This window comes from Acipenser ruthenus, chromosome 21, assembly GCF_902713425.1.
Source record: "Acipenser ruthenus chromosome 21, fAciRut3.2 maternal haplotype, whole genome shotgun sequence".
Taxonomy (NCBI): domain Eukaryota; kingdom Metazoa; phylum Chordata; class Actinopteri; order Acipenseriformes; family Acipenseridae; genus Acipenser; species Acipenser ruthenus.
In genome coordinates this window covers 29954618-29977479 of record NC_081209.1, presented here as the reverse complement: position 1 = coordinate 29977479, position 22862 = coordinate 29954618, and the positions used below count along the sequence as shown (strand labels likewise).

The 22862-nt window shown below is 42.7% G+C and overlaps 3 protein-coding genes across 4 annotated transcripts; 1 reads left to right on the top strand and 2 right to left on the bottom strand.

Moving 5' to 3' along the window:
* Window positions 1-476: 476 nt before the first annotated feature.
* Window positions 477-9036, bottom strand: LOC131699164 (isocitrate dehydrogenase [NADP], mitochondrial). The gene is made up of 11 exons (XM_058995527.1): window positions 8845-9036; window positions 5797-5888; window positions 4350-4515; window positions 4081-4241; window positions 3587-3730; window positions 3127-3263; window positions 2882-3033; window positions 2579-2691; window positions 1603-1700; window positions 1132-1224; window positions 477-866 (listed from the first exon to the last, which is right to left on the bottom strand). Exons 1-11 carry the CDS (start codon window positions 8957-8959, stop codon window positions 779-781), a joined length of 1359 nt encoding a protein of 452 aa, XP_058851510.1. The 5' UTR covers window positions 8960-9036; the 3' UTR covers window positions 477-778.
* A 2580-nt stretch (window positions 9037-11616) lies between these two features.
* On the bottom strand, window positions 11617-15967 carry LOC131699165 (transmembrane emp24 domain-containing protein 3-like). The gene is made up of 3 exons (XM_058995528.1): window positions 15339-15967; window positions 13735-13983; window positions 11617-13474 (listed from the first exon to the last, which is right to left on the bottom strand). The coding sequence occupies exons 1-3, from the start codon at window positions 15504-15506 to the stop codon at window positions 13241-13243; spliced, it is 651 nt and encodes a 216-aa protein (XP_058851511.1). The 5' UTR covers window positions 15507-15967; the 3' UTR covers window positions 11617-13240.
* LOC117429626 (retinol dehydrogenase 13-like) lies at window positions 15171-22193 on the top strand. 2 transcript variants are annotated; one of them, XM_034049368.3, is made up of 7 exons: window positions 15171-15320; window positions 17322-17462; window positions 18649-18840; window positions 19393-19554; window positions 20054-20170; window positions 20520-20727; window positions 21534-22193. In XM_034049368.3, exons 1-7 carry the CDS (start codon window positions 15293-15295, stop codon window positions 21631-21633), a joined length of 948 nt encoding a protein of 315 aa, XP_033905259.2. In that variant the 5' UTR covers window positions 15171-15292; the 3' UTR covers window positions 21634-22193. The 2 variants fall into 2 exon arrangements, with proteins under 2 accessions (XP_033905259.2, XP_033905258.2); XM_034049367.3 differs by lacking the exon at window positions 15171-15320 and adding an exon at window positions 16146-17129.
* Window positions 22194-22862: the final 669 nt, after the last annotated feature.

Here is a 22862-nt window from a genome sequence, read left to right as displayed (position 1 = left end):
TTGATAACGGGCCTCAGGAACTTCCAAACTCAAGCAAAATTGAGGTAGAGCTTGTAGGAAACTCAGGCAGGCAAATCTCTTCCAGTTTCCACCCCAATAATTTGAAGAGTTACTTAAGCTTGCAGAAAACAGACTACTACCTTTTGCTGTCTGTACTGAGCAGCTAAAGTTGCATTGAAGAGAGTTTCCAGTTTCACTGTCCAGGAGTTTGCTTTCAAACCCTGAACTGGCATTGTGCCATTGTTCTGGATTGGGATACCTAAAGCATTACAGAAATGGTGACTCATAACGTTGAAGTGCTGATGACTGCCTAGCTTATAGCCTTAATGGGGTCTGTCGCTAGTTTAAAAATCAACTCAACAAAAAAGACAAGGAGGCCATCCTCAGAATGTGCCGACTTTAAAACCCTGTATACAGAACAGAAAACGAATAAGAGAAAAATCACACCTTTAAGTAGCAATGAAGTGACTAAAGTGGAGGTTTTATAATGGTTTTTATTGCTTGAAAATGAGAGTTAATCAAATTCAGTCATTTATATTACAGTGTTCGAGGTGTAATTCACATTACAAAACAGGGACTTGGAGGAGAACCAGCAAGACGATTTACCCTGTGATGGTACACTCACTGACAGCAAGTACCTACACGTCTATATTCAAAAGTACTACATTTTCCCTTCAGACAAGACGCAGGTGCTTATCACGACCTTCAAGTTAAAAATGAGGTAAAAAAAATAATAAAAAGACGTAACTTCATTTCCAGCCTGGCCTTGTTACGGAGTTCACTTCTTGCCCAGGGTTTTGTCAAGGTTGTTCTTAATAGCATCTAGGAAGTCGGTAGTGTTCACATAGTGCTCGTTCAATTTGCAACTGTGCAGGGGAAAGAAAAAGATATGTATTTAACAGTTAGGAACACAGTGTAGTGAAGGTTATTTCAACTAGGAGTGATGTAATTTAGTTACCACTGTTTTAATCTGAATGTAGGCAGCCCCCACTCCATTACAGAACCAGTTAAAAGAAAGAATATCATTGCACTTGCAAGCCTCGTTCTCATGGCATGTGTCCCGAGAGCACCTCCCCATTACCATGTTACAAAGGGACACTGCAGCGCAATGCAAGAGAAACAGACACTTACTTGCTAAGGCCATGGATACAGCCTGCAAGGTCCTTGGTCATTACTCCACTCTCAACAGTTTCAACACACACTTTCTCCAGCAGCTGGGAAAACCTTTTATTAAAAGAAAGAAAACATGAACACAACTGTACATTTGCCACATGGTTTGCTGCAGTCATCTATACTCACCCAACCGATAAAACCTAGTTTAAACATAAGCTGTTGAGGGATCTGGTCTGCCTGGTCTTTTTCCAAGTGTCCAACAAGGCGACAGGCCCCTGAATATACAAACAAGCAAAAAGCACACAGAAGCAGCACTTCAAGCACACGACAAAAGAGTCTAAAGGAGGAAGAGTCGCGGGCAGAGCTAGAGCCATCTACAACGAAAGAAAAGACTGTGAGGGAGACACGCATCCAGTTTATTCACACCAGAGATCAGGGAACAAGCACATGGACACTGCAAACAGCAGCTCCTTCGGGACAAACAGCTACCTGATCAGATCCGCGTTGCCATCGAGTTTGCCACGGTGTTCCAAGCCCCTGGTCCAGGCAAAAATACTGGCAATGGGATTGGTACTAGTTGGATTGCCCTGAAATGAAAGCATGCAATATTTCAGACCAAGTACAGAACAAAAAGTGATTCACACACACACACCAATTTCTGAAACACAGGATTGTGAATGTAGTAAACGACAATCAAAGTGTGGATCACACATTTAGGTAGTGTGGATGGGTTATTAGCAAACCACTGTGTAAATTGTCCATGTTTACAAAATGTATCTAGTTTATTGTGTGTCAATTATAAGAACAAGCAGTAGGTTTAATCCGCTTGTAATACAAAACTTTTTTTGACTCCACAGGCCACCTGCAGTGAAAGTTTGGGCCAGTAGATCACAGTGTTTAATACATGCAGACTACCTCAATGTAGCACCATGGCCATGCCACTGCATTCATAAAAACATTTCCAAATCCTATATAAAAGCATGGTCATGATCAACCTCAAATCATACCACAATTTAATGGCTTTGGACAGTGTGTATTTGAGTAGTGTAGCTATAATGGTATTACATGAGCAAACACCTACATTCACCCCTTCAGACCAGGGATCAGATATACAGAAATGTAATCATTTAAAAGGCGCGCACTAAATTAACTGGGCTATAACTGACCCGGTTCCACTTGGAGCACCAGACTACATGACATCTTTGATAACTGAAAAAAAAAAGATGAAATATCTGAGGTTTCCCTGGTAAAACACTAATATATCAGAAGTCCAACTACTGTACAGCAAGCACCCCAAGAACAATGAACTGGTTTAAAGTCTCCTATCCGAGTCACATTCCTGAAATGTTGAGGGGGCGGGGTGCAAGAACTGGTCATTGTCTCTATTGATTTGGGAAGCAGTCCTTCCAGAGATTCTTTGCCTCTTGCTCTCTCCTGCAGGGCTGCTGCAGAGGGTCTCTCTCACCTTCTGGTGCTCTCTGAAGTGGCGGGTCACTGTGCCGTGGGCTGCCTCGGCTTCGATGGTCTTGCCATCGGGACAGACTAGGACAGAGGTCATGAGACCCAGGGAGCCGAACCCTGAAGGGGGGAGAGGATGATTAAAAAAATACATTTTATAAATTATATATATATATATATATATATATATATATATATATATATATATATATATATACACACACACACACACACACACACACATACATACATTATATATCTGAATAAATAAATGAACCCCTTAAACAAGGCACCCTGCCTGCAGCCATACCTTGAGCCAGGATGTCTGACTGCACGTCCCCATCATAGTTCTTACAGGCCCAGACAAAGGCACCAGAGGACTTGAGCACCTGAGCCACCATGTCATCAATGAGACGGTGCTCGTACCAGATCTTCAGCTCGTCAAACTGGGGCTTGTAGTGCCTGCGGGAGGGAACGGAGGTCACATCAGGCCACTGCTGTGTTGCACTAACAGGCTGGTTTGAAACCGCAGCGCTTGCAGTTTGAGGCTCTTACTTTTCGAAGATGTCCTGGAAGATGTCCTTGAAGCGCCCGTCGTAGGCTTTCAGGATGGTGTTCTTGGTGCTCATGTAGAGGGGCCACTTCTTCTGAATGGCATACTGGAAGCAGCTGTGAGCAAACCCAGTGATGGACTAGGGACAGACAGCAAGCACAGAGTCAGAGGAATAGTTGTTTATTTAATTACTATTCATTAAAAAAAAAAAAAAAAAAATCTGATAAAAACTGAAATTAAAAATACATGTGACATTGTGGAGTATAAAAATAAAATAAAAAACAGACTCTGCTAGCTTCTGAACCCAGACCCATTATCTAACCAAGGTAGAACACATAAGAAATTGAGTCAAACAAACAAACGTTCAGTACACTGAAGAAGGCAAACGTCTGTCTGCTTCACTTAGCATCCTAGCAGCTCTTGTTTGGAAGTGATGGGGTGCTACCCTGCCTCCAGTCTCACCTCGTCTGTGTTGTACATGCCCATCCCACAGCCTCCGCCAGGGAAGTCAAACACCTCCCACTCCTGAGCCTTGCTCCCGTCACGGGGGGTGAACACCATGTTGAATTTGCCAGGCTTGTCCACCACGAAGTCTGTCGCTTTGTACTAGAACAGAAAGACATGTCAAATAAACAAACTGAGAAATCTTAAGTCCCGTCAAACATTCTGCATGAACAGCATGACAAATCTGGGTTGCAGACACGGGAAAAATGGGTCTCCGTGTTTTCTTGCAGATTTGATTTCACGTGGCAGGAGAAGTTTGTGACTATCCTGGTAGCAGCATCCATTAGGGATATGCAATATGCAATGTGAACACCATAAAACTCAAGGTTTATTTTTCCTGGAAACTAGTAGTGGTGTTCATGCAACATCTGATCAAATTTGAATGGGGAAATGTGGGCACAAATTGTTGTTTTTAATGGCACATTCAGCAAGTTCCGTTCCAGACAGCCCACCTGATCTCCGAAGGCGTGTCTGCCGATGGTGATGGCTTGTGTCCAGCCAGTAACGAGGCGGGGAATGTTCTTGCAGATGATTGGCTCGCGGAAGACTGTCCCACCCAGGATGTTCCTGATTGTTCCATTCGGGCTTTTCCACATTTTCTTCAGTTTGAACTCTAAATGGAAAAGATATTCCAGGTTTTAACAACACACTGCAACAGAAAAAAACCTGCATTGTTCATGCATGCAGATGGATGGATGAAACAGACATGAGGCAGGCTTACCTTCCACCCTGGCTTCATCGGGAGTGATGGTGGCACATTTAACAGCAACATTGTACTTCTGAGTGGCCAGTGCAGAGTCGATGGTGACTTGATCATTAGTCTGGTCCCGGTACGGAAGCCCCAGATCGTAATACTTCAGGTCCACAGCCACGTTAGAGAGAATCAGCTGGATGCAAGAAAGAGTCAAGTTTCAAAATCAAGCCGCCAGGCAGTTTACATCCATAATAAAGACTCACAACTATTAAAAAAAAAAAAACAACACATGCATTGTTTGACTTCTTAGCATCAGTCTCTTGGCAACTAACAATCCTCCCCACCCCCCCCAGCAAGAAAGATAACAAAACACAGGAATGCTCCGCAACACACACACACACACACACACACGGGCTGGCATTACATTTCACTGCACTCCAGATAAGACTCTAAATGGACAGGGTAGAGCTATCCGCAGCACACTCACCAGGTGAACAGCCAGCCTTCTCGAGACTACAACTCATAACAACTCCTGTCAAACCTCCTTTGTAACAATGCAATTAGCACAAGGCAAGGGAGCTGGTTTTACAATGCTGAGACATGCCCGAGGTCATCAGGGCATTTATCCACCAGACTTCAGTTGCCTACCAGTTGTCCTTGTTCCATGTTGATTGGGGAGATTCACTTTTATCTTGGCATCATAAAACTAAAAATAACTATTTTTGCTTATGCAGTGGAATACTAAAGTTTATCCTTCCAAACATATTCCCTGAACTAGTTAAATGGACACATCATCTTTATGTAATTAAGTAAAAAAAATAAAATTCTAAAAAGATCTAAAAGTAGCTGTACAAAGTGCAACAGACCTCCTGAACAGCCTGGCAATGTGTTACACTGCTCTCGACTGCAGAGAAACACCCTGTATTCAGCAACAGTGTCTGCTCATTGTACGTGCACTCCCTGGGTAAGCACTCCTTCCTGCCCTTCTGTTAACACTTGAACTCAGACAAGTGAAGACTCGTCACCATCTCACTGGACTGCACAGCCTCTACAACATTTCTGTTCATATCAGTCCTGATGATAAGCACGGGACATTGAACATAATACCAAACATGGGACCTTTATTATTAAACCAGAAATACCCCACTATGAAACGTCCCTGAGGTTGGGCTCGATCAGACCGGACACAGCAGGGAGACTCCATGTCTGGAGCGTGCAAGAGCGTGGATGCAGTCTGATTGGCTGTTCAGCAGTAGAGCAGAGAACTCCCCTAATGCACAGACTCACATTCACCCCTACACATCTAAGAGCAGAGAGCTCCCCTAACGCACAGGCTCACCATTCACCCCTACACATCTAAGAGCAGAGAGCTCCCCTAATGCACAGGCTCACCATTCACCCCTACACATCTAAGAGCAGAGAGCTCCCCTAACGCACAGGCTCACCATTCACCCCTACACACCTAAGAGCTCACCTTCTCCTTGATGAATTCCCAGATGATGCGGGTCATCTCATCACCGTCCATCTCCACCACAGGGCTGGAGACTTTAATGCGTTTGTCAGCATCTGAGAAACAAACAGATTAACAATAATAAATAGAACAAAATACAGAGATGTCATTTTCAAGGGCAAGACTGCAATCCCACGCTACCATTATGTACTGTACATTTAATACAGGTATACATTGTTTACAAACACACACACACAGGGGTGTTTAAATTGCCAGTGTATCCTGGACATTCCTCCCCGACAGGCTACTGTACCAATTTCTTCAGGGAAGCTGGGTGTGGAAATCTACAGTTCTTTGTACATTATAGAACACAAACCAACCATCTGCATTAATAAGGTCAGCACATTTACACACTGTGTGCAAAATACAGTAAACCCTTCTACTGGAGACACATGGGATGCTAAATTCAAGCAGAATAAGGCATTTGTATATAACCACACACAAAGCACACAGTTTTGTGGCAGCATAGACAGCGATACAGTATGCAAATTAAGTATCTGTTTTGTTCTAGATCACTTTCAAGGCTGGCGAGCGCACCCCAAGGGATCTGACTTCAGCAGTGAATTTAGCTGAAATTCAGAAGCTCAAAAAGAACTATGGGTGGGGGTGTGATGAACTCCATACTGGAGCAGCACAGCCCAGAACTACAGTACTGGGAATACCTGCAAAGCAAAAAGCCACAACCACAGTCCGTTTCTCATTTTCATTTCTGGTTTCAGTTTGTTTCTGAAGTTATTATGGCAACTTTAAACCCAGAATCATGATTCAAGGTGGTTTAAATGTAATCACCCACCTATCTTTAAAAGAGCTCCTGTGACATTTACGTCTGTTACAGTAGTTACTGCTCATAAAACTGAAAGTTCTGGTGACTGCAGGTCACCTTGTGACTGTAATAAGAAGCGGTTAACCTTTTTTGACCGGCTGCCAGTTTTTTTTAATTGCCTCTTTGAAATTTCACAAGCGGAGTGTGCAGTATTTGCATGGCCTGTATTGCTTGTGTCTATACTGTTTCAGATTTAGAGATCTTAGGAGCGCATGATAAAGTACAGGATATAGCCTATCCTTTCGGTGGCTCTCAGACAGGCCCATGAACTACTGTAGGCCTGCTGAAGCTGAAGCTCAGCTGTGGAAATCAGCTTCATTCAAACCGGCTGTAACCAGGGCACTGTTACTGAAGGTCAGACCCACTTTCCAGGTTACTGATAAAACACTGTGATTTAATACTTGTAATGCAGTTGCATATAAACAAGCTGGGATACATGGGTACTGCATGAACAACAGCGTCTGAGGAGAGTTCACTGAAGCACACAAAACTACACAGCATGTCCTTCACCTGACCTATTTACTTACTAAGAGCACAGGGCCAGCTACTGAATGCAACTCAACACCAGCATCTCCACATGGGGAAATATTCTAACTGCCACAACAGTAACACACACCAATTATATTATATATATATATATATATATATATATATATATATATATATATTATTTTTTTAAGGGGACTTGGTTGTTTTGACCTTGACTACTATTAAAGACCTGTAAGAATGCTTTTAAACCCGATTAAATCAAATACATGTTTAATGTGCATTTCCATGGCCACAGAAAACAGATTTTCAATGCATCATTCAAACAAAAGAAGACAGGGCTGTTTGAAACACGTTTCAAACACATGCAGTATTAACGTAGTAACACAGAACCGCACCGGTATTGTGTTAATTTCGCACTAATGTACGCACATATCACAGCTGCAGCAGGAACACACAAGCAATGCCACTGCCGTCCATGGGAACAACGTAATATCAGCCCGAGCGATGTGTGACCTTCACAGCCCTGTCTGAGTGGTACTGGAATGACACAGTACAGAGGGGACCTCCAAAATGAACGCCTGTAAGGAGCAAAGAAAAAGGTGCGCTTTGCCGGGCCTCGCCGGTCATCATTCCACAGCAGCCCTCCAGCTTGTAGAAATGTCAAGGGCAGAGAAGCACCGCCGCTTAGAACTGGTATTATAATCTTTTTTAGCTATGAAATATTTACTATAGTGCATGATTATATATTCGTTACATTGTAAATGCATGCTCAATATCACATTCACATATGGTATTTGTTATTTTGCGAGGGTTGTTTTGTCGATGGTAGACACGAGTACACAGTGAACACATCAAATAACCCTATCGCTGCAGAAGTGCGAGAAGCGGAGCAGAATGCCTCTGATTTAGATGTAAAGAATTCCGATCGGGGCATACCACCGCTAAGAAATCCGCTCCAGAAAGAAAAGTTTCAATATTTCACATAAACGCTAGCGTTTTCCCATTTCCCAACCAAGTTTAAAACACAAACATGCGCTGTATTTTAATGTTGCAAACTCTTAATGCAACAAGTTAACTTTTTTTTTTTGAGGGAGCGGTGAGGTGAGGTGTCATCGTACCGGCTCTGTGAGCAAAATGGTTGCCAGCTCGAACTGTGAGTGCATCGAGTTCATTCAAGATCAGCTGTATTCAGAGAGCAATTTCAGAGTAGCATGCCTTGGTTTCGATATCACAAGCTGGTTTCGCAATCGTGTCGATCCTGAATGTCAACTTTGAAGCGTTAAACCGGCAAAAAAAATAACTTTCCCTAGACAAAACCCCGTCCGCCGCTAGTAGGAGATAGCAGCCGTTTTTTTTTTTTTTACTACGACTAGATCAAATTCAAACAAATCGATCGGTTGTGACGAAAACCTACATCAAAACAAATAAATACAGTCGCTATGTCCTGGCTGTGCAGTCACTGCTTGTTCTTCACCTATCACCGGCATATCACCATTAAAATGAAAACAGCGCTTGATTAATAATAAAGAACAATATTGACACACAAATATCTGGATGAAAACATGTATTCAAAATCCTCTGATGAATATTATTATCAGCTACATAATCACTTATATTAATTAATCTGCCCAGTGATTTGATATTGCTAAAAATAGTTAACACCATTCCCAACATTTTGAATTTTGAAGTATTTCACTTACAGTTCCGCTGCTGTTGTAATTGCTGGCAAGCGGCAGGCGCAAGCACAGCCGGGTTTTTAGCCGAAATAACGGCAGCTGATTTGATTGCGTTAAGGACCTTCAGGTACCCTGCCATGATAAATTCAGTTTACAGACTCGACGTTGCAGCTAAACGGTTACACTCCGGTCGCACAAAAGGCCGATTGAGACTGTGGAGGCGAGCAAATATACAAAGCGCCTCCCACCAGACCCACGTCAGCGTCTTAATTACACGAGTGGAAGAACAAGCCGCCGCCGCGCGCGGGATTCTGGTCTAGAGACCTGACTCTTGTTCAGCAGAGACACGAATTGTTGCAATACGACATTCATGTGTTTCTTCAGCTATGGGTAACCCTGCTGCGGCAATTCAAAGGACACCGGGTTTTAATTCTACACAAACAGTGTGCTTTATTCTACATCCAGTCATAACTGAAGCCTGTTGTTCTCTGCTCGCATTCGTTATTTTGTCCCTGTTGAAAACGTTCCGGGAAGAAGTCTGTACTTGCGATCAGTGATTGCTTAGAGAAGGCACTAGTACTAATAAATGAAGACAGGCAGTCATCTCCTCACATCTCGGGTGTCAATGAGAACTACACAACTTCATATGCGCATTGTGGTGTCGTGTTTACACTAGTGTTCCTAAACTGAGAGATACCTTGAGAGCCAGATACACCGCACGCTTTACATGTGGGCTTGCTCATCTGCTGTATACAAATTGTAGGTGTGAGATGCTTTGTGTATCCCTTTGAGAAGTGATGCCACCTTGCACCTCAGTCTCTGGATAAATGCATTCTCCACACTCGACCAGCAGCACAGTACAGTATTGGAAGAATACATTTCAGAGCGCAGCAGGTAACACCACCGCAGGGCTGGCTATGACCTGATCATTGGTTTATGCGCTGAAGACTGGGAGAGACTGTGTAGTTAGCTGAAGGGCAAAGCTCCAACTGCTCCTGCCACATTCTGTCATGTGGTGGGAGCTCTAATTTTAGACGCAGGCAGGGCTATACTGGGAAGAGGAATTGGAAGAGCTCAGTCATGTGAGGCAGGGAGCAGAGCCAGAAGAAACTCCCTGTGCCAGGCTCACGTCAGCCACCTGCAGCCTCAATGTTAAAGGGGCAGATTCATGAATTCAGCAAGGTTAAAATGACAACAGTGCAACAGCAGTCTCGTGCACATACAGCACTAGAAACACCAACAGTGTGTAGCACACACTAGCAAAGGCCTGGCGGGTTCAGATCTTTTGCAAATCGCATAGCTTGCATTCTTCTTTTTTTAATATAAAAACAAGATGACAGATTTTGCCAGGAGCTCGGTTGGCAGGTGTTAAAAATAACACATGGTACAGAATAGGCAAGCATTGTAAAGCACAGTGAAAGCAGGGTAAAGCATAGGCAAGCATTGTAAAGCACAGTGAAAGCAGGGTACAGAATAGGCAAGCATTGTAAAGCATAGAGGTATGGTAAAGCATATTAAAAACATAGCAAACCAGGGGAAAGTATACAGGGAATGTACAGTATAATCATGGGAAAAGTAAAAGAAATACCATGCATAAATACTGTGGCGAACTTTTATAAGGGAGAAAATGTATGTATGTACTACCACCTGTTAAACTTGTGTCTCATGCAGAGCAACGCATACCACTCAGAACTGAACTTGCTGTTGTTAAATATTGATCTTCTGCCTCGCTTCATCCCCTGAACCACATTGCTGGTTTTAATGACGTGAGGAAGGTGACCTCTCCCCCACTTCACACTCCCTCAGGGACTGTGTCCCGCTGCGCTTGACCCCCTGCTAGGAGCTGCTGCTTGGCTGTTCTGTGAAATGACTAACAAACTTGTTCCTGATTTGTGGATCCAGAATGCATTTCAGCTCTAAAACAAAATTAAATAATCATTAAAATTCTATATATTTAGAACTACTTTTGTTGCCAATGTAGTGTGAAAAATATAAAGACAGTAAGAGCTGTCAAGCTCTTTTCCAGTTGCCTGGGTGATTAGAAATTGCTGTGCCACCTTGAATTGTGCTGGACTGGTGTGTGTGTGTGTGTGTGTGCGTGTCCACCCACCCATTCCCTGCTCAGCATTTTAAAAATGTGACTCTTTAACTAAATAGTGCAAAGCCAAATGCTACCAGTGTTTACATCACTTGCATGAACAAAAAGCACTAATCACACAAACACTGTTGTGTACCTTGACCCAGCTGCCTAGTTTAGATACTAGACGCTTCAGCGTTTCCATTGACCCCTCCTTTGAAGTGAGCTGAGCTAGTCTAGGACTCCCCTGGGAGCAGTAAGATGAACCTCTGAAATGTGCAGCTCTAACGCTGTGGAGTGAGTGAGTGAGTGAGTGAGTGCTTCAGTATTAATAGGAGGGTGGGCAGGGCTCAAGGATTTCAATGTCAGAGAAAGAACAGTCTGAACCAGCCAGCACCCGGCTTCCATGCATCAGCAACAAGACGATCTGATATCTTTAACACAACGTGATCCAGCACGTTTGCTCTGTATAGAGATGAATATTGCACAACAGGGATGTCCCGTCGTTTCCTGGAGATAATGAGCCCTCTGCTGGTAGGAAATTATATTGCACTCCGTAGCAAATGTAAAATGCAGCTTCCTGTATTTGTGGTGGAAGTGGAAACAGTCCATTTTACTGTGAGAACGACCTGCTGTGTAATCATTCTTACTAGCAACAGTTTTTCAGTGTTTTTTTTTTTTTTTGTACAACAGAAATAAATACAGTAGGCCACTGAGAATCCATTTTTGCAATGCTGTTTTTTATTATGAAGTTCCCCTCCTCCCCTCCTCTCTAATCGTACCTCCTCGCTTTGCTTTGCTTACACAGGTCTGTCTAGCAGGGAACAAACAATCAGCACATGGTTCAGTCTCTTGTCACAAAGCAAACGATGAACAGATACTGGATTCCTGGCAAGGAAAGCACTGAGCTAAACCTGCCTAACAGGGCAGAAACATGAACCCACCAGAACCCAGAACGTAGCTCCCTGGCACACAGTCACACACTGAGCATCCACAGAGGCAGTGGAAAACAACAGCTTCAAGACACAGGCAGATGCTTCTAGAGGAATGTGGAATTTGCTGAAATGCATTTAAGATAAACAGGATACAGGGATAGAGGGCGAGTGGATAATGAGAGGAACAAGATGCACTTTTGTAAGTTATATTTAAAATTTACTGTATTTCTCCAAACCCAAACCCACTGCTTTTGATGTGAATTATTGTACACTGAGTCCACGTCAAGTGGTTTAAATATATGCATGTAAAAAATTAAGAATAGTTTATAGTTTGAATGCGGTTTAAAAAAAAAACACCATTCTAAGGGCTTGATTTTTAAATACTTGTTTAGGGTCATGCCTGGATAATCACAGATAAACTGCCGATTCCCTAGTGCTGTAAAATGCTCTGAAATCCAGCTGGACATAGACTGATGAAATCAAGCTCTCAACTCAATTTAAGAATACTCGTGTACAATTAATTCTTTAACCCAAAAATGATATTTAAAAATCCTGATGAAACCCATCAAAAGAACCTCAAACCCACCAGAGAGCCACCGTGCTTGGTATGAGCGAGAGACCGGGGCTGCAGTACCAGAAAACACCGTGCAGCAGGATGAAATACACAACATCAACCAGCAGCACAATTCTGCACCTTTACACTCGGAAAGCACACCACAGTTACAGCAGAAACTTAACACACTGCAGACAACATTTACACTGTGTGTGTGTGTGTGTGTGTGTGTGTGTCAGTGTGCGTGTGTGTGTCAGTGTGTGTGTCAGTGTGCGTGTGTCAGTGTCAGTGTGTGTGTCAGTGTGCGTGTGTGTGTGTCAGTGTGTATATGTGTGTCAGTGTGTGTGTCAGTGTGTATGTGTGTGTCAGAGTGTGTGTGTGTGTGTCAGTGTGTGTCTCAGTGAGTGTGTTTGTGTGTGTGTGTGTACTGCTTATGCTTACAGCCTTTTTTAATTAAAATAAATAAATAAAAGATTGTAATTCACCCCTGGATTTCTCTGTGCAATACAGATCAACATTTATATACCTTTTTCTAAGGCTGAATGCCAAAGGTTTCAGTTAAGAGCACAGTTCCAAAGCTTAGCCTGCTTTTGTGTACATTTCCAGGGGAAGTACAAGGACATTGAGGCATGAAACAGGAGGCACTTTCTCAATCATAGCGTGTGCCTTGAAAATCTTTAACAATAATTAAAAAAGAAATGCAATAAACAGCATGGCATGAATATAACATCCTGGAGGAGATGCTATGCACCAAAGACAAGAAGAAGAAGAAGAAGAAGAATACAAATTTGAAAAAGACTGTGTACCTAGATACACACCTGCAAAATGGAAGAGAACTCCCATTCGCAACCATGTCTATGAGCTGAGTCCTGGGAGGGGCTTCTTGTCAGTAAAGAAGCTTTTGAGCATCACCACCTGGCTGATGCTGACCACAAACAGGATGACCGTCTCCCCGATTGACCAGTACATGACGTGCTCATGGATCTCGTCCGCCCTGATGCGGTCAATGGCTTCCCTCAGGCGGTAGTGAGTCTGGGACTCGGAGATGGTCTTCAGGATCTCGTGGATTAAGACACTGGAGGATTCCATCTGAAAACAAGGAAGGCGCTGCCGTCAGGGTTGTGTGGAGGTTTAGCTCATGGATTACATTTGAATTACAGTATGGTGCTGCTAGTCTTGCAGCTGCTCTTAAGAAGCACCAAAACACACAGAAAAAACCAGAAGGAACAGCCCAAACACAAGCACAGGGCAGGTCGAGTGACTCGACCTCGGATTGTATCCACTCCTACCCTTGATAAAGCACCTTCATTAAACTGGGCTGCAGAGGAAGAACGGTCTCTGGGACTAACCTGGGTGAGGGCGGAGACCCTGTTATGCATTTCTGGGATAAGAGCAGGCTCCTCCCCAGTCTGCAGGTCGAAGTACACGGTCTTGTGTGAGAAGGTGGAGAACTCATTGCTGAAGCAGACCTTGTACACGCCGGTCTCCTCAGCCGTGTGGCTGAAGTGGTCGTACTGTTTCTTACTCTCTTCATACAAGACGTTCTCTCCTGGATCCACGACGGAACAGTCCACGTCATAGTTACCCCCTGTAATTACCTGCCGGGGACAGACAGAGCATGAGCACGTCAAGCAGGCTTTCAGCTTGAACTCATAACAGGCGGCACATTTCAAATCAATATCACACTTCAAATACATATCAAAATGAATTTCATTAAAAAAAAAAATCGAGTTAATCAGGTCCCATGGTCTTTGAAACGTTTGAAAATATGTTAGTTAATATGTCATGTTCCTGTGGCTGATTATTTCAAACATACCGGATAACTGCATTTGTTTTTACTTGCACACTTAGCAATGCAGCCCATTGTATCACACACATACCTTCTGGGGATAGTTTATAATTATAATGCATCAACTGGTTATTTGTCATTTTAAAACTAGATGCTTGAGGAAGCCTCTTTAAAAAAAAATCAATGTACTAGATTTTAAATAACATTAAGAAAATGCATTTGTAGCTTGTATTGACTTTCATAAGTGTTACACACATGACATTGTTCTAGGCTACTCTAACAATAGCAGACTATAGAAACTGTAAGGACCACACCGTTTTTAATTGAAACAGCTAATCATGCCTCCTGGTGGCAATATGAGTGTACTACATTACATCTTTCAGGTACTGTACAGCACAAAAACCAACTGAAAAAATATTACAAATAAAACCCTATAATAGTAATATATGCATTTTCATATGAATACTTCTGAAATGCATTTTAAACGCCTTGGAAACACATGGTTTGTTTTTTTGTTTGTTTTTGTTTTTTAATGAGGCTGTGCCATCCTCGTCTCCTAACTAGTTTACAGGTACAAGTAGTCCATTAGTTACCTTTAGCATTTTTTTTTTTTTTATAATACGATATAATACTTCTGATCAAATATTTAAACCAAAATGCGCACGGTGTGCATTCTTACTATTTTTTTTTAAGGCCACACCTAAAATGAGTTTTTGTAAAGCACCCCACAGTGCAGCATGTTACGCAGATTTCCGTACCCCCATAGCATTCTGTACCCCTTAGATTTGACGCCTGCGTAGATCAAGATCGCTATACGTGAACGCTAAAATTAAAATGTGTTTTAAAAGAAAGGTTACTTTTAATCAAGGGTTTCGTGTATTGAGCAACGCAGGAGGCTGAGCGTACTGTAGAAAATCAGTGTTATTAAATGTGCTGTTTTATTTTGCTGCAGAATCAGTTTGGTCTTGTTTTCAATATTTGTTGCAAACTCCATCAGAACTCAATGGCAGTGCTTGAGAACACAGCGGGGCTCAGGCACAGGAATATCACGCACCCGCGTCCTGCTTTGAAAAACTGCATCTGCACCGGCATGGAATCATGCGGGGATACAGAAATCTATGGGGCACAGAATTCTATGTAACAAAGGTACAGAAACATACTTACTTGATAATCTAGTGAAAACTTTTCTCCTTTATCAATTTCTTCAAAGAAGCATTGTGTGTCGTCATCAGCCAACTCAAACGTCAGCTCAGTCGCGGAAACCAAATTAAAAACTACAACAGCGTGAAAGAATAAGCAGAAGCAACGGAACAAAGGAATCGTGAATGTCATGATGTAGCGGCTTATCACAGGAGACAGCGGATTATCGAAACGCGGTGATAAACAAAGAGCTTCAGGCTGGCCTTTTCAACTCTATTCACTGGAGATAGAGGAGCTGGAGTTTGGTTTTATGGGATGCAGTCTGTATGTGACAGTGATGATGTTTATGTACCGGTAAAAGCCTGACGTGGCACCAGACAGGAGCGCTTCCGGGGCTGCAAGAATACGAAGCGACGAGGAACAATCCTCAATGGAGTCGGGTGCAGCTCAGTGTACTACAATACAATACAGAGCTTCTGTTTATCGGTGTGTTACTGTACTACAGGCACTTACCCAGTGAACAAACCCACGACAGATCCCAGGCCGTTCACAAACAGATAGAAAGAACGTTACAGGATGTACTAGGAGATCAAAGACATCCGAATTCTAACCGCACAATGATACGCTCTGAATCACAATCGATACAATTCGATTCCCGTTTCCCCTCCATCTAGTTTGAATAAACAGAAAACAGATGCTTAATTTTATTCAACACTGCAGAATCGATGATTTATTTTCGTAAGTTCCTGAATAATAATAATAATAATAATAATAATAATAATAATAATAATAATAATAATAATAATAATATTTTAGTAGTCATGGCGTTTACAAAGCAGACTGGAGTTCAGCTCTCTTCTACATGTGCATGTTACTGGCAGAGCTGAAAAACAGCTGGGAAAACAAATACTAAACATGACTCGTTGGTTTTGAGGGAAAGGAGGCTGTGATGCGCTTATCCCAATTCAAATACTGCAGTACCAGTAAGGGTGCACACGAGTCCCGTGAGGAATACCCGAGAAGAGAGTCCTATGTTAGCGATGGCTTATTAGACCCAAAACATAAACCGAATCGGCCTGATCAGCTAAAAACATCTTATCATGCGTACAGTGAATGAGAAAGAGGCCTGCTGGATTAAAACGTTTCTATAATTATATACATATACAGATAATCAACATTCATTATGCAATCATTGGAAAAGTTACAAAATAAATTAATAAAGCAAATAAAATGCATGGTGTGCCGATGTTTTAATAGTGTCTTTGCAAAACGATGTATTAAATAAGGATTATATATGGCAGCGTCACAGCTGTATCTACCGGTATATACATTTGCATATATGTATAAACTGTGCAGTCTAGGGCATCTGTGGGATATCAGTGACAGTGCTAAACTGGTAGAGTTGCTGTAGTTTCGTTTTCAGCAGCCTCGTCCGCAGCTGTACCCTTTCCAGTTTTTCTGGTAACCTTGAGTTGCAAAACATGAGTAGCAGGAAGTGGAAAGAAGAGCAGATTGTAATGACAAGTAACACCCAGAATATAAGGACCTAGATTCAAGAACACGGCTCCATTTCACCGGGAAGCCGTCAGTATATTAATAATTCAGACCGCCAACTTTCAAATATACATGATAAAGATTAAAGTGCCTGCATTCAAAGACAGTCAACAAAAAAAAAAAAATATATATATAAATAAAAATACCGCAACTTGCAGTTTGATTCAGTGACATAAACAAAACACTACGCCATGTCGACAGATGAAATGGTTGTGTTTTTTCAAGACCATGCGACAGGAATCGCTGCTGCGGCGGTTGCCGGTGAGTGAATGTAAACAAACACTTTGTGCTACTCACTTTGTGAAATAATACTTTGCAATGTAATGTCTTCTGTATGGGCAGCTTTGAAATAGGATCATGGGTAGGACGTCACCTACCACAGCCTGCCCCTAAGATGTTGGATTTGTGAGATTCGTGTCATTGAATTTTGAAGGCTTGCTTTCTTCCTGTCAGGAATGAGTCTGCTTGCACTGCGGAAGTGGTTTGCTGGGGGAGTTTGCAGGAGCAAGGCGAGGCTGGACGGGAAGACGGTTTTAATCACCGGTGCCAACATAGGGATTGGCAAGGAGACTGCGCAGGACCTGGCACGAAGGGGTGAGCTTTAGAGAAGTGACAATGCAGCCCTGTTAGGAGGTGAAGGGAAAGGAACTGGCCCATGTAAATAAAATCTTTATATTTATATAGCGCCTTTCATAGTGGATCACCATCACAAAGCAAGTCAGTCAGTGGCAGAGGCGGGATTTGAACCAGTGACCTTCTGGTTACAAGTCCTGGACTTTAACCACTGGACCACACTGCTATATACTCTGTACAGTTTTCCTTCATTATGGACATGGGTTATTCCATGCCAACTCAACCAGTGCCCTTGCCCACGCAGAGTTCAGAAATAATAGCCGTTATTTTTTCAAAAATGTACCCTTCGACCTGTGACCTTGCAGAGGTCAACCAAAAGTGAGAAAGGGACCTTAACCAGAAAAATCACTCTGGGTGCAATTTAGATGCTACCATCATGTGTAGCATCTCATTCTACTCGTATTGAACAGGGCTTTTCAGAAAAAAAATACTAGGAGCACCCTACTCACTTCTGACAAATTGCAAGACAAGGGGTAACTGGCGAGGTTTATTTGAATTTCAGCCTAACCCTTTACCCTGTAGGGGATGTGGGTCCTAAAAAGTATTGCTGTAAGACCCTTAGGAACCAGTCTTCCAAATTCTGTGAAAAACTTTTGGTTTCAAGTCCCACCACTGGTCATTAGACCCCCTTGAAATTAGAATTTTTGCTATTTGTACCAAGTTTAGGCTGTAATAACTTGCAAGGTCACAGGTTGAAGGGGACTTTAAAAAAAAAAAATGGCTACCATTTCCGAACTCAGCATGTCAGAAAACCCCCAGATGAATTTTTCTAGGAAATCTGAGACGGACGGGCAACGAAATGTCCCTTTTCTGGTTGAGTTGGGGTGGAATGACCCACACTGAAACTATTGCATTACTTACAGTGCGGTCGTATTGTTTTGCACCAATACAGCCCTGTAGGATTAAAATTGAATAATGGTGTTGCAACCATTATAGAAACTACTATATCTGTGGGCAATTCTTTAATGACAACGCTATAAAAACGCCAGCAAACATCACGTTCTCTTTTTGACACTTGCTCTTTGTTTTGTTGTTTGCTACTTTGTAAAAGCTGCTGTAAGGATAGCTGTGATAGCATTGAAATGTAATTGTGGAGTTACTTACTGAAAGAGTTCAGGGATGCAGTAAGGGTTGCGTGCCATTGCAGGGGCGCGGGTCATCATGGCGTGCAGAGATATGGACAAGGCCAGCGAGGTAGCAGAGGAGATCAGACAGAAGACTGGCAACGGTAACGTGGTCATCAAGAAGCTGGACCTGGCCTCCCTGGAGTCCGTACGGCATCTCGCTGAGGAAATCCAGCACGAGGAGGAACGGCTGGACCTTCTCATCAACAATGCGGGTGAATAACAGGACTGTCCTCTTCTGCTTTGCAATTCATTCTCTTTCCAGAGACCTTAATGAATTAAAGAAGACGGGTGCCTGCTTGTCAAGCATGTGCTTCAAAGATAAATCTTAAGAGAGGGTTGCACTTTTTAGCCGGAAAGCACTCTAATCAATGGCTCTGAAATGGGCACCATTTGTTCCCATGACTAGAGCTGGCTGTCCTAATATTATTAGTAGTGGTAATATACTGTAAGCTTGGTTGACAGATAGTATTTTCTGATGTACTATTCCAAATTCAGTGGAACCTGTTTTCCAATGTGCTGTTATGATAAAGCTTATTAATGTATTTTTAATGTCAAGAAGTTGTCAAAGTTGCACATTTTTACTCTTAACTTACTCCTAAATGTATATGTATTGCATGATTCTCTTTTCTATCTGATTCATTAGATGCTGGGCTTACTAACTGTTCCAACAAATAAGTAGAGAATCTCACAACACACACATGCTGCTGGGACTCGTTCTTGTGAGGCCTTGTGTTTGTGCCCCACATGTTAATGTGTTATTCCAGGGATTATGATGTGTCCAAAGTGGAAGACGGAGGATGGCTTTGAGATGCAGTTTGGTGTCAATCACCTAGGTCACTTCCTGTTGACCAACTCCCTCCTCGATCTGCTGAAGAAGTCTTCTCCCAGCCGTGTGGTCAACGTGTCCAGCTTAGCTCATGAGAAAGGTCAGTACGGAGCTAAAGGGACTTGATTTTCTTATCCCTCATGAGCATGACGTTTTTCTGTGGCTTGTTTAGTTTTCCAGATTGTATTTTCACATGGACTCTTTTAACCTGGCATGACACTGTAAATCCATTCCCCCACCTGGTAGAGTTTTCTTATTTCTTTGCAACTCCTGCTATACTTTTGCAGTGCTCCCCCTTTTCTAACGCTGTGGCCTGGAGCTACGGGTAAGAGCCTGTGCAATTCGTGCTATGCCTAGAATACAAGTGCAAGTGTAATAGCCTCATTGGGCAACTGGGAGCCAGGACTGTAACCTGTCCCACGGGATAAAGGGATGCCTTATAAAGAGGGAGCCCTGTAGAAGGCTTGAAGACCACAAGTGATTGACAACAAAGGGATAACTCACTGTTGGTGACCCTACACTGTATGCAGAGTATTTTCATGGTTATTCAGATATTAAGAGTTGCCTGATCAATCTCAATTGTTGTATTCATTCTGAAGGCCAGATTCACTTTGATGATATTAACCTGGATAAAGACTACAACCCTTACAAGAGCTACAGGCAGAGCAAGCTGGCTAACATCCTCTTCACCAGGGAACTCGCTCGCAGATTGCAAGGTGAGTGGAGCCACAGCTGTAACTGAGCCTCTCTGGGAAAGGCACAGGACCTGTGAAAGTGTGGGAGAATAAACCCTAAGCCAGATCACAGCAACGCCAGGCAATTCAGCACCTTTACAGGTATCACCAAAAACAGAAGCCAAACACTGGATGAGCTTGAAGACTGAACTGATGCCGTTCCCCTTCCATTCCAGGGGCAGGTTTGAGGCATCCAGTGCTTGTTGTTTGTAACGTCATTTACACTGTGTGAAACTGTTCTCTTATTCACAAAGCTTTTAACTCCTGTGTTTCCTGATGCCTTAGAAAGTGTGCACATGGAAAATCATGATCGCCTGTTCCATCTTTTCAGGTACAGGCGTGACTGCTAATAGCCTGCACCCAGGAGCGGTGCGCACCGCACTCGGGAGACACATAATGCCTACCATAGCTGTATGGATGAAGATTATATTCACCCCATTTATCCTGCTTCTGTTCAAGACTCCATGGCAGGGAGCTCAGACCACAATCCACTGCGCCGTGGCTGAAGAGCTGGAGCACACCAGCGGTTTGTACTTCAGGTAAGCGTGTGTCAGGTGCGAAGTTCGTTCTGCAATATCTAAACAAATACTGCTTGAAATGAGGCGAAAATGGCCAGGTACACCTTGAGTGTGATGTGTTTGTGTCCTTGGCAAGCGTTAAGCTGAGGGAACACGAAGACACTTTCTCAGGAACAGTGGCTTGAAACCTGGTGCCAGGAGACCTAGTTTGAGGCAACTTTGCTGTATCAAACCCCAAGTCTCCCCTGGTTTGCCATGCAGTGGCCTGAAACCTAGTCTCCTGGAACCCAAGTTCCAAGCCACAAATGGCTTTGTGTTTCCTCAGCTTTACATGCTTATCTCTGACTTTACTGTGATTGAGCCCTGTGTCTCTGCCCTTGTTGCATATCTCTGACTGTATTGTGATTGAGCCCTGTGTCTCTGTCCTTGTTGCATATCTCTGTCTGTATTGTGATTGAGCCCTGGGTCTCTGTCCTTGTTGCATATCTCTGACTGTATTGTGATTGAGCCCTGTGTCTCTGTCCTTGTTGCATATCTCTGTCTGTATTGTGATTGAGCCCTGGGTCTCTGTCCTTGTTGCATGCCTCTGACTGTATTGTGATTGAGCCCTGTGTCTCTTTCCTTGTTGCATGTCTCTGACTGTACTGTGATTGAGCCCTGTGTCTCTGTCCTTGTTGCATGCCTCTGACTGTATTGTGATTGAGCCCTGTGTCTCTGTCCTTGTTGCATATCTCTGGCTGTATTGTGATTGAGCCCTGTGTCTCTGTCCTTGTTGCATGTCTCTGACTGTATTGTGATTGAGCCCTGTGTCTCTGTCCTTGTTGCAGTGACTGTGCTCCCAAGAAAGTCGCCTCTCAAGCTACAGATGATGAAGCAGCCAGAAGACTGTGGGAGCTGAGTGCCCAGATGGTGGGCCTGAAGCAGTGATGATCACATCCTTTTGCAACTTTCAGTATTTAGGATGGGGGGGGGGGGCTGTTAGCAAAGCAGCAGTTTCGAACTTTCAGAAAACAAATTGAATAAAAAAAAAACTTTGAAAAGGTGACGAGCAAATGACGTGAAATGATACTAAAGTGTACAAATGGAATAATCAGACCGGCCAGCCTTCCTATATTGCATCTTTTTCAAAGGCAATGCAGGTGTCATTCTGGGACTTCTGTATTGCATAGCGATCATAATCATCCACTATCAATCACTCAGTGGCACCGAGTTAAGAAATACTAAGAGAAACACAAATTCAAATGTCTGGAAGCCTTATTTAGTTTCCATTAGTATTTCTTAAAGGCTTACACATTTAGCAGTGTGTATACTGCACAGTTGGATCTGTGCTATTGCTGTGTAGTTGACTGGAAGGACCTGGAACTTTGAATAATATACATGTAACTTTTAAAGTGCCTTTTCACTGTAGAACTTTTGTTTTCCTAATTTCAGATTTTAAACATTAATATCAGTTGAACAACAATAAAATAAACATTTGTTGTATGGTTCTCGCATATCATCCTGTGTGATCTTTACATATAACTCCTATTATACCATGATATTCTACACTGTAAACTAATGTTAAAGATTAAACATACATTTCATGTAACAGATTTCAAACACGCTTTACTAGATAAAAACTTGACACAGTAATGTTTTCCGGTACATACAGGATATTCTCAAACAGTTATGTTTAATTCTTAAACCGTGTGTTTTTAAATTGTGGTGTTAGTGGTTATTCCTCTCTTAACCCTATTCCAGTCTTTCACAGCGTGGAGTGGAATCGTTAATCATTATTTAGTGCTCGTTCCTACTTCAAACCCAGCAGTCTGGACACTTAACAAGAAACACCACAACACATTTATTAAGAACACAGAGAGATCTATGAACATACTCTACACAAAATGTAACAACATGTGCTTAATCATAGGAATACGTTTTTTTACAGCTAATTGACAAGGAAGCTCAGAATAATACTGTAGCACTTGGATTCTGATAGGTTCGTCCCACACCTCTAATATAATAAGGACAACATCCAAACACACTTGCTGTAGGACTCGGTCCACCAACGTGATGTTTTAAGCAAAAAAGCACTAAAAAGCCACGTTGACCACTAAATGTAAAGTACATATTTCCACCTCTAGGGGCCGACGTTAGCTCGCACAAATGGTATATAA

What these genes read in the sequence shown, in the direction of transcription:
- LOC117429626 (XM_034049367.3), top strand. Translation starts at nt 17,060, where the DNA reads ATGTCGACAGATGAAATGGTTGTGTTTTTTCAAGACCATGCGACAGGA. An exon ending in GCAGGACCTGGCACGAAGGG is followed by an intron (nt 17,463 to 18,648) that starts GTGAGCTTTAGA and finishes GTGCCATTGCAG; the next exon opens with GGGCGCGGGTCATCATGGCG. An exon ending in CCTTCTCATCAACAATGCGG is followed by an intron (nt 18,841 to 19,392) that starts GTGAATAACAGG and finishes GTGTTATTCCAG; the next exon opens with GGATTATGATGTGTCCAAAG.
- LOC131699164 (XM_058995527.1), bottom strand. Translation starts at nt 8,959, where the DNA reads ATGGCAGGGTACCTGAAGGTCCTTAACGCAATCAAATCAGCTGCCGTT. An exon ending in GGGAATTCATCAAGGAGAAG is followed by an intron (nt 4,516 to 5,796) that starts GTGAGCTCTTAG and finishes TCTTGCATCCAG; the next exon opens with CTGATTCTCTCTAACGTGGC. An exon ending in CGATGAAGCCAGGGTGGAAG is followed by an intron (nt 4,242 to 4,349) that starts GTAAGCCTGCCT and finishes TTTTCCATTTAG; the next exon opens with AGTTCAAACTGAAGAAAATG.
- LOC131699165 (XM_058995528.1), bottom strand. Translation starts at nt 15,506, where the DNA reads ATGACATTCACGATTCCTTTGTTCCGTTGCTTCTGCTTATTCTTTCAC. An exon ending in AGTTTTCACTAGATTATCAA is followed by an intron (nt 13,984 to 15,338) that starts GTAAGTATGTTT and finishes TGTCCCCGGCAG; the next exon opens with GTAATTACAGGGGGTAACTA. An exon ending in GGGTCTCCGCCCTCACCCAG is followed by an intron (nt 13,475 to 13,734) that starts GTTAGTCCCAGA and finishes CCTTGTTTTCAG; the next exon opens with ATGGAATCCTCCAGTGTCTT.